We start from the raw sequence: 10,424 nt of genomic DNA on the forward strand, positions 1-10,424 counted from the left end.
CTGAAAATGTTGTTTATTTTTAGGTATTTCTAACGGTTTATGAGATCCTTCTAGAAAGTTACAAGTTTTCTTTTTTTGAAGAAAATTTTTCCGATTACGGTTACGATTGGAGCCGTCGACCAATTAGCGTGCAGCACGATCCACGCTGATTGGTCGACGGTTGCAATCGTGACCGTAATCGGAACCAGGAACCGTTCGCCCGAGACTTGAGACAAGTAAACGCTGTTTAACCTGCCGTGGCCATAAACGTAAGACGAAAGCCTATGTCTCGAATCAGTTTTGAGGCGCAGCCAGATACCGATGTCTTAGAGATGAACTCAAGACTTAACCAAGTCGAACTCATGTCGAAGCATTCTTACTCGGGTTACGCAAAAGATAATCTATAACTTTGCATAGTTCAATAGAAGGATTCTTTAAATTTTGCAATGCAATAACCATAACTTATATATACATATGAAAAAATGGATCTTGCAAATTGCAATAAAGAAAATAATGATTAAACCTACCAGATAACTGAGAATCCGTTCCTAAAGAATCATTAAAATAATTTGAACTCATTTTTTCTTTCGTTATTGTGTATCTTTCAATGTAACTATAAAACGGGTGATAGTTAATTTAAACTATAGAAGTGAAATCATTTTCGCGAATAATTTTTCTTGATTGTTCATCGCGGTAAAAAAAACCGATGCATTTCAAGATTGTGTATTTTCTAACTATAGAACGAAAGGAATACGCTAAATTCGTACGTAACAAAATTCCATCAGTAGTCTGTGTACCCAAATGTGTCCTTGTAGTCGGTGTTTTGCTGGTGTTTGATGTCGTGTTGTTTGGTGTTTTAATGTTGATTGGACGACTGCCGATTCAGCAAGCGTTCGTTTACCACGATTGTGCAATACTGGCTCTACGAGAATTTGAAAATATCGCTAGTTCACCCGATATCGGGGAATCGCCGGGACGACACAGTTAATAATACCCGCGTCGACTAGCGTTTTTGCCAACTTCAAATGTTTACGCCCTTTTCCCGCGACTAAGTATTTCTAGCTCGTCCGATACGATAAAAACACGGCTCTATAGAGTTTGCAAATGGCAGGATTCTACCCGATATTTGATATTCTTTCAATACCCTTTTTTCCATTTGACAAACAGTCATACATTGATTTAAATTTCAAATTGCTACATAGTTAGGAGACATAAATTGGTACAGTCGCTTTCAACGCGCACGATTAAGAACTTAAAAAAAAGTTGTCAGCTTTCTCAAGTATGTAGTATAGTAGAAGACATAATAATTTCATTTTTAGTTCGGATTTTGTTGTCATTCTTATATTTTCATCAATTTTTTAATTCCAGCACAACATTTTTTCAAAATTTTGGCACATCAAAAAATACATATATTGCATACCAAATTCATTTTTAATCGGGCAGGCTGTCCAAGCTTAAGTTGGAGAATTATTTGCCACATAAATATGTTTTTCTTCAAAGGGAATAAGACGCGACGTACATATCTCACTAATTAGACGAAAAATTTGTGTTGATATTATTATAAGCATTTAAGTTATAAATACTGAGAACGTGAAATATAAAAAAATCGTCCAAATTGTTTGTTAAAATTTCTTCTACCTTGTCAAACGAAATTTAAGCATTTTCTAGTAGAAAGTCCTCTTATTCTCTTTAAAAAACACCGTATTCGAGTGGCGAATGATTGAGGGTTGTCTGCTAAATTAGAAATAAATTCGGTCTGCATATATTTAAGAGACCTGAAGAAATCCTGAATGTATTTTCGGGATTTTGTAAAAAGCAAGCAGTTTAAAAGTTATTAGATTGAAAACTGGATAAGGACCATTTTTGCTTTTTCCTTTTTTTTCACTCATAAAAAATGTTTTCAGAATTTTTTTACATCTTCAGTCTAGAGTTCTTTGGGAACACAAGTTTCCATCATTTTGGCTAGAGTTTCTATTTAAAAACCTATCACAGAAAACTTTTTCTTGTCATCTGTTAATTTTTTTATTTATGGTGTTTATCCAGTTATTATTCTCATGTCTTCAAATATTGTACAAAAGTAGGTGAATAAAAACTTCAATTGTGCATTTCATACATTTATTTTTAAAAAATGTCCAAATTGTGTGATCACTCTTTTGAGAACTTAAAAAAAAATTGTATCTATATCCTCTTTCCGTTATTCCCAACTTTTCTTTATTATTTGCGGTTAAAAAGTTTTTAGTCTTGAAATAGCATATATATTATAAAAAGAATCAAGATATAAGGGTAGAAAGAAAAACCTGTGAAAAAAAGGTTCAATTTTTCAAACATTGCAAAATACAGTTCATTGTATCAGGTTAAGTATAAATTGCAGAATTCGATTGAAAACTAAACGTTTAAATAAATTATACGATTAAATTAATAAAGTTAAAAATTAAATTTATTTGCCACGAAATTAATGTCCAAATTATAATTTCAATGATTAGTATAATTGAATGTTTGATTATAAATATTTTTCAAATAAAGCAGCAACAAAATTCGCAAACAAATGCGTGGCGAGTATAAAAACGTACAAATTGATCAATTTTTTCAAGAAAAAAGATAAATAAAAGTCAATATATATTTACAAATTGGTGTACAGAACCTTGTTGCGTTTGGTCGGTGCATAGTACCTGGAGCTATGCAGTCACCAAATCCAACGTAGAACTGTACACTGACTAAATGTGATGCGGCGCTATACACTGCCTAAATACGTCGTGGATCAGTATGGAATCGAAGCGTCAATATCAAAATTGATAGAAACATTAGGAACTATGTTTAAAACTTTTAAAATCGCGTGATAACTTCGGTAAAAACAGTAAAAAAAGGAACGCGTGGTGGGTTCGGCCGTTGTCCAAAATTGCCCCTACCTGTTACCACATGTAGTTATTAGTCAAGTAGTGCATACGTAGGTATATGTGTACGATAGAGCTACATAGTGCGTACATACTTGTCATTTATGGTAAGCAACTAGAGCATACCGATAGTGACACTGAGGTGGTGCAGGGGTGGCAGTCGGCGCCGATATAGTGTGAAAGTGAACATAGCCTCTGTGTGTTAATTTCAGCAGCGGTGAGCCCGCCTCGTATGTGGTGGACAGTACTGGCTGCATGTTCACGCCAAGGTACGTGAACGTCGTACATACAGTTCTAATATCATAAATGTTTCATTCTGTCAGTGCAAGGACGTTTGGATCTCTGGGGTATACATACCGTTGCATTGCATCCCGTAGTGCAACATAAATGATCAATTGTCTGTGCAACATGTATAGTAATTGTGTTTCTATTCAGAGGGTACCCTTTCTGACAATAAAGTCTATAATGGCTTGGTCACGAAAGAAAATGGGTTGAGGAAGCTATTTTAATTCAACAATATTCTTGAAAAAATGCAGATTACATATTTCTTTTCCTTTATTATTCACGTATTTACCTTTATTTCGACAAATTATACATTTTTTAATAATAAAAATCAATTATTTCTCGGTAGAAAATATTATACATGTGAACTTTTTCATTAAATAAGAACTGCCTTGTAACAGGAGGGATAAAATAAATGGTTAATTTGTACTAAAAATTATAATTAGCACCTGGAAAATATTATGTGCATTCAATTTATTTTTTATTTTTCTTATAACGTTACCAACATTGTTAAAATTCCCACTTAGATGCGACCATTTTTTAAAAATAATCCTGGGTAATTTTCTAACTTTAAGAAGAAGTTTGTAGCTTTGTTAGGCTCAAATAATAAACCAAGCATTTTTTCAACCACTCTGGTTTTTACCAATTTTAGAAATTTCTAGAATGTTGCAAAAAATATTTGTTAAATATTTGCATCAATCCACTCTTTTCTCCCGCAAAAAATATTTAAATACTCACGTTTTGAAAAAATGTTCAGTTTTAAGGAAAACACTTTTGAAGTTTTTGTCAAAATTCCTCTGTCGATGTAAGGGTAAACATGAATTATAATGTTTATTTTACCATTAACTGTCTAAAGTATATTTTGTTTCAAGAATTCTTCATTCAGATTTATTAACTTGTCTCCGAACTTTTGTTTTAAAACCAAATACTTATAAAATATTAAAAATTAATTAATTTACTTAAGTGGAGAATCTGCCTCTAAGCTGATCCCAACGTCCTTGGTACCTTTTGGACTCTTCTTTTATTTTAGGAAGTACATTTTAATTAAATCGTGTACTATTATAATGCTTCAATTTTTACTAGAGAAAAATTGGAGTTAAGAACATAAAGTTTTGTATCAATCTTCAAATTTCATTAGACGTATTGTTAAAATATAGAGAAATATAGAATCTTCGGAGGCTTGCAAATACGTTCTATAAAGATTTGAACTTTCAAATTCAGATATTTTGTAAATAAATACTTTTAAGGTTGAAAGTTCTTCAGGTACAAAATTTTGATACCAGTTGCTCTTCAGTTGGGATGTTTTTTAATTTGATACAAAATCCCATGTATATCGAAGCCTGCATTTAATATGAGTTTATGTTCTAACATCACTGTTTATGAGACTGTATTTAATATGTGCAGAGTATGAGTTTACTGCATTTTTCGCTATTTTAAGTTATTGTTATACTATGATAGAATAGACAATTTCAAACTGTTTGATTAAATATAAGACAATTCTTTGAGATAATAACGAAGCAAAAATAAATATATAAATTAGTTTTTTAGTTAATTTTTGTTTATATTTCATAATATAACACAAAAAATGGTGTGCATATTATTTGGGTTTAGAACCATGTAATTGTCGACAAGAATTATATTATCTTATATCTAAATAACAAACGTCTTTCTTTAACACAATGTTGGCAAACGTGTATGTGTAAATGGTATGTCGTCTGCAATCATGTGGGATTTAGGGGTTACCACGATGTGCAAATTGGGTTAATCAATGAGTATATTTATTAGTTCATTAATATATAGCAATTTGATGCAACAAGAATGTAATAATGATAAACTTCACGTAAATCGGTGATTATCGTAAAATCTGTTTAATGCACTCATATTGAATGGAGGCGTCGATATATCTGAGTTCTAATATTTTATCATATATACATGTTGGTATCAGTCTCTGGGTTCATTATGTTACGAAATATTATTTTTATCATGAAGTAAAAGGAAAGCTCGTAAGTTTCGAAAATAGTTTTTCGTGAATCTTCTTTGAAACAGTACAAAAAATTGAAGTGATAACCAATTGATGGAATATGTAAGCTAAAATTCTATGCAGAAATTAGTATAAAGTGACCATATTTGAAATACTCAAATGCAGGATGCTGACAGTTAGTTCTTCCGAGAAAAGACGCCACCTCGTGGCGATCGGTAAGAGGAGGTGGGGGGGGGTGTGAAATCAGGCGTGACAAAACCGAGAGAGTCAAGACAGGAGAGAGACAAAATAGTTTGGTGTTCCTTGATATAGGTATACAGCCATCCCCGATACTGGTACTAACTTTGAGGTTTACCATAAATAATATATCACACGCAATGTCTAAATCTCAAATTTAATTTGACGAGAACCGAGGAAGAAACTTAGTAGCCTGGAAGTAGAAAAATCGCTTTCTGCGAGACCTTTTGCAAAAAATGGTCTTTTAAAGGACGTTTTGCATGACATTTACCTTCGTAAGACACATTTCTCAAATGCGGGACTATCCAGTGAAGAATAGAACGAATATTGACTTTGAATTAGTAGTTAAGAATTTAATTAAGTAATGCTAATTTAATAATCTAGCTTAACTTTTTCTAATTTGAGAGTTATACAAAATAAACATAATTTACTTTTTGAGTTATAAAAGCTTTTCATGTCAAATTTTGATTTTGAAAATTAGAAACTCGCTTTACTAATATCTGCTTTTTATGAAAAATGTACATTGTTGTTCTAATCAATTCTTCCTCAGGAAAACTCATACTGACAAATAGAAAAACAATTTCATATTTCAAGTTTTTCTTTCATATTCACAGTCTATAGAGCAATATCGTGTCTATTCAAGGAAATCTGTATTTTGCCTAATACAAACAAAGTTATAGGCTTTAACATTATGCGAAACGTGAAGAAGGAGAAAAAAGTGAAAGGCCCCAGACAATTTCTTTGGTTAATTTTTAAAATCTAGATTCAGCACCATGTGCGTTTTTACTTTATTATTAAAAGCATAAAATCAAATAGAATTTATGTATTTTTATCATATTCATATAGAACCACATAGTTTAATCTGTTTTGCAGTTTAATAATTATGGCAATAATAATGTTTTTTTGTTAAAAGCCTATTGACGGACAAATAATATGCATATAGATGTACTCTTATATTTTAGTATTACTCGTTGAATTCCAAGTTAACTAAATTAGGTGCAGGCGAAAAGAAGGCGAAAAGAAGGTCTTTATCAATTCACAGTTTTTTAAAGATACTCAGGCTATGACTTAAATTGTTTAAATATTCTAAACACATTCTTAGAAAATAAACTTTAAAACTTCAGCCCGATAAATTTTCAGCTTTCAATTTACCTCTGCAACTTTATCTTCTCTTAAAATTTCTTACAGCCTTCGTGTATGAACGAATGTTTTTTACTATCAGAACAGGCTGGCAGTAGTAAATACTGAAATACTTTGAAAGATGTACGGAAGATCTCGTGGCAATAAAAGATCAATCTATACGCGTATTGGCTTTTTAGAGAAGTGAAGAGAAACCAGTGAAAGAAGCGTAAAGTGAACTATAGTGATAGAATCTCCAATTGTGAATCGTTCTGCAGGGTTGGAGGCAAGGGGATTCATGATGGCGAAGAGAGACTTGAAGGGGTTAGAAAAAGTCGAAGTACGTTTTGTAGATTCCAAGACCGATAGAAGGCAATGTTAGAAAAGCGTAAAATCGACTAGAAAGAATAAAAACGTAAGAGAATAGGGAGATTGGGGGTGGAAATGGGAGTAGGATTCCAGGGCAGGAGAAAAGGGGTTGGCGACGAGGAGGTGGTGGGTAGATATTGCCGCGTTTGGTTCTTGAAGCATGTGTGCCCCATACATAACATGTAAATATTTTCAATAACTGCCGAGGCAGCTTCGGCATGAAAAATGCAAACCGCCTTACGTCCGGTCTCGTCCGACGCGACGCCACTGTATCGTCTACCCCTATATGCACCACGGGCCCTAGAAAAACTACCTTTTAATATATCTGTATTCTCGGTGTCCCACGCAGAATTTATGATGTTCACTGCACGATATTTGTTTCACTTAAGTGACTGCGTGTTTTTTTTCTTTTCTGGACTTCCCTTCCGATACGCTCAGCAAACTCTGCGAGGAATCTTCACAGGATTGAGAATTGAAAAAAAAATTATTTTTGAAATCAGGTAGCTTATATTAAAACAGAAGAAACCTAAATAGAATCGGTTTTTAATACCCATTTTAATGTGCCGAAAAAAAACATTGCAATTAATGTTTTCCGTCACAGTGGCATTAAATTCGTATGACCGCCACCCAGTAATGTATGAAGGCCAGCCGTATACATCGCCTCCCCATGTCTCAATTTCTTACCTTCCGGCCAGTGAACTAATCCAACTGTTTGAGTTCTGATCAGGACAGCTGACTTTTGCGTTGAAATGCATGGGCAAAAGAGATAAAATAATTGAAACTTTAATGCTGTTTTCTAAAAATTAGGTCCAAATATTTTTTTTTAGTAATAATAAGTGGAAAAGTAACTAATAATTTCATAAAAGCCACGGAAAAACGCAGCTGAATATAAGCAAAATTGAATATATAGATCTACATTCTGAGAATTGAAATTTTATATTCAATGATAAGTTTGTAATGGCTGAGTCTATTTAAGTCTTGCAGTGAACGTCGAACAAACTGAATACTACTGTGAAGAACATGGGTCTTTGAATTTACGTGTATAAAACAAAAATTATGGTATTTAAAGGAAAGATTAAAAAAGTAGTATGCAACATTATCTTAGACGATGTCTGGCTAGAACTAGCTGATAAGTACGTGTATCTATCTGGGTAGTTTATTTACTACTGGTCGAAAGATCAACGTAGAGATAGGCTGGTGCGCAAAAGAGGGTGGGAAGGTTATCGACAGTAACAATGACTGCTAACGATGACTGCCACTGGAATAACGATGACTTCGTAGAGACCTCCCTTTAGACTAACTGCAGATTTCTTGAGACTTCCCATGAGACTCCCTCGAAAAGTTAATCGCGCGTTACTGGGACTAAACAAGGAACTACATATGGTAATAGAATTCAGAGATTCCTACTGACTGCCACAGGGTCTTTGGTAAGTCCAGGAGTCCCCTGAAATATTAGTGACCGGCCCCTCGCGTTGTTTAAATAAGCAGCACGAGAATAATAGATTAGTATTAAAATCTATATTATCAATGGGGCGGGCTTACCCGACTCGCCGATGTGAAAATGCTTCGACCTGAGTTCGACTTGGTTATGTCTTGAGTTCCTTTCCAAGACACCGATGTCTGGCTGCATCTCAAAACTGAGTCAAGACATAGTCCTTCGTTTTACTTTTATGGCCACGACAGGTAAAACTGTGTTTACTTGTCTCAAATCGAGCCTTTTCTTGGCTAAAGCGACGTTTACTTTTCTAAAGACGAGCCTTGTCTTGGCTGAGTGGGTCCAACCTTTTTCGGCTCATAAATGAGATTAAAATTGATGAATGAAAAATTTGTAATTATTAAATTAGTTATTTTTAATTAAATAATTCCGAATCTGTGGGTCTGAACGATTATAACCCTCAAAAATTTTCTTAAAAAAATAAATAATTGTAACTTTCTAGAGGGATCTCCTAAGCCGTTAGAAAAACGTAAAAACAAACAACATTTTCGGTATGATCGTCAAACAAGTATAATAAAAATGAAAATCCGTAAATAAGTTGATTGAATTGAATTCACAAGATTGTTTAATTATTAACGAAGACTAGCTTTTTTAACAGTCAGAATGACCCCTTTTGTTAGGACAGGTATACACTCAAAGTTATAAATCGCTCGTATGGGAGTCATGAAAAATCGACTCAATAGATACATTTATGTCTCTAAGGCATAGAAACTTGTCTCCAAGACATAAATTAAATTCGGGCTCCATCTAAAAACTGAGACATGCTCAAGTCGAAGTTTTCGACTTTAGCATGTCTTGATTGTTGGGAATTCAAGTCATACTCAAGTCGAAACATTTTTACTCGGGCGTACACAAAACTCCTTGATCCTCGACAGTGTAACGATTCTAGAGCTGCGTAAGTTAAGCTTACTCCGAAAAGGATTTGGCCTAATGATATATTAACAATAATAAAAATGAAAGAATAGAAATGTTGACATTTTGTCACAGGCTTAAGATAGTTACTGCCCAACATTTCGAAGGCATTTTTGGTGAGGTTTTTATACAATCATTGACGGACTGAGTTCAGCCAAGTGCACGATGGGGGGATCTACAGCTTACGGTGCACGGAAAAAAAATTCTTGAGGCGAACGAATGAATCGAGAATATATTAAACTCAAAGAAAGTGTGCGCTTAGATTAGGTGAAACGTTAAGTTAGAAGAGTTAAACATTTATGTACTTTATGTAAATTATTCTCGTAAATTAGTAATTTGGACAAAATTGCTAGATTCGAGAGTTTGTTATTTTCGACAGATTGTGTATAATTTTATTATCTTTAGATTAGAAAAAAAATTTAGTTCTTATAGAAATATATTAACATACGGTAGCCAATCTTTCGTCTGGTATCGCGAAAATGAATTTCCTTGAAATCCGTATAATGCATTTGCAGGTCAAGTTTCTTTTTTTTACCACGTTTCTTGATATCTCAATATAGTTATCGCTAACCATCAAAACAATTGTCAATTATTATTACCGCATCATAAATTCTATTTAATATTAACATTCGCGCACATTTTAAGTGGTGAAAAGCGTTTAATTGTCCAAAGTAAATCTGAACAGACACTGCTCCCGATTAGACCGTCGCCATTTTATTTCGTTGCTCCCATAATGCACTGGCGCTCTTCCGATAATTCCTTCATACACCTATTCTTAATATCCCTATTATAGCTATACGTATTAGGGGTTTGACTATACGATATCCCTAGTATATGGAAAATTTTCAAGGAAAATGGTCATTTTCACTGATCCAGGGGTCTTTCTGAATTCCTTCGTTCGTTTTCACCTAAATCTTTAGCTATAATAAGGAATAACATTCCTGTCACAGCTCAATTTTTTTTACCGTGTGGGTTCCGAACAACCAGGATCTCGGTAAAGGTACATAGAAAAATTTCCAGAGGTATACTGGATCAGGGAATTACGAATAAATAATACGTTTTATAATGTTTTAATTTAAAATAATCTTCTAAGATAAATATAAAAGAATCAATAAAGATGAGTTAATTTAAAAATGTATTTTGAACATTGCGTATACAT

At 33.4% G+C, this 10,424-nt stretch overlaps 1 protein-coding gene across 4 annotated transcripts in view; it reads left to right on the top strand.

Moving 5' to 3' along the window:
* The window catches only part of LOC117177859 (RNA-binding protein Musashi homolog Rbp6), a 673,300-nt gene that overhangs the window by 282,469 nt on the left and 380,407 nt on the right, over positions 1-10,424 (top strand). For 2 of the 4 annotated variants that reach the window (XM_033368884.1, XM_033368886.1), the window contains exon 2: positions 3,083-3,139. The exons of 1 other annotated variant lie outside the window; for it this stretch is intronic. In XM_033368884.1, coding sequence (XP_033224775.1) covers positions 3,083-3,139 — 57 coding nt within the window. The remainder of the gene's footprint in view (positions 1-3,082; positions 3,140-10,424) is intronic. One more of the 4 variants, XM_033368881.1, reaches the window with a different exon arrangement.

The sequence above is a fragment of the Belonocnema kinseyi genome, chromosome 8 (genome assembly GCF_010883055.1).
Source record: "Belonocnema kinseyi isolate 2016_QV_RU_SX_M_011 chromosome 8, B_treatae_v1, whole genome shotgun sequence".
Classification (NCBI taxonomy): Eukaryota; Metazoa; Arthropoda; class Insecta; order Hymenoptera; family Cynipidae; genus Belonocnema; species Belonocnema kinseyi.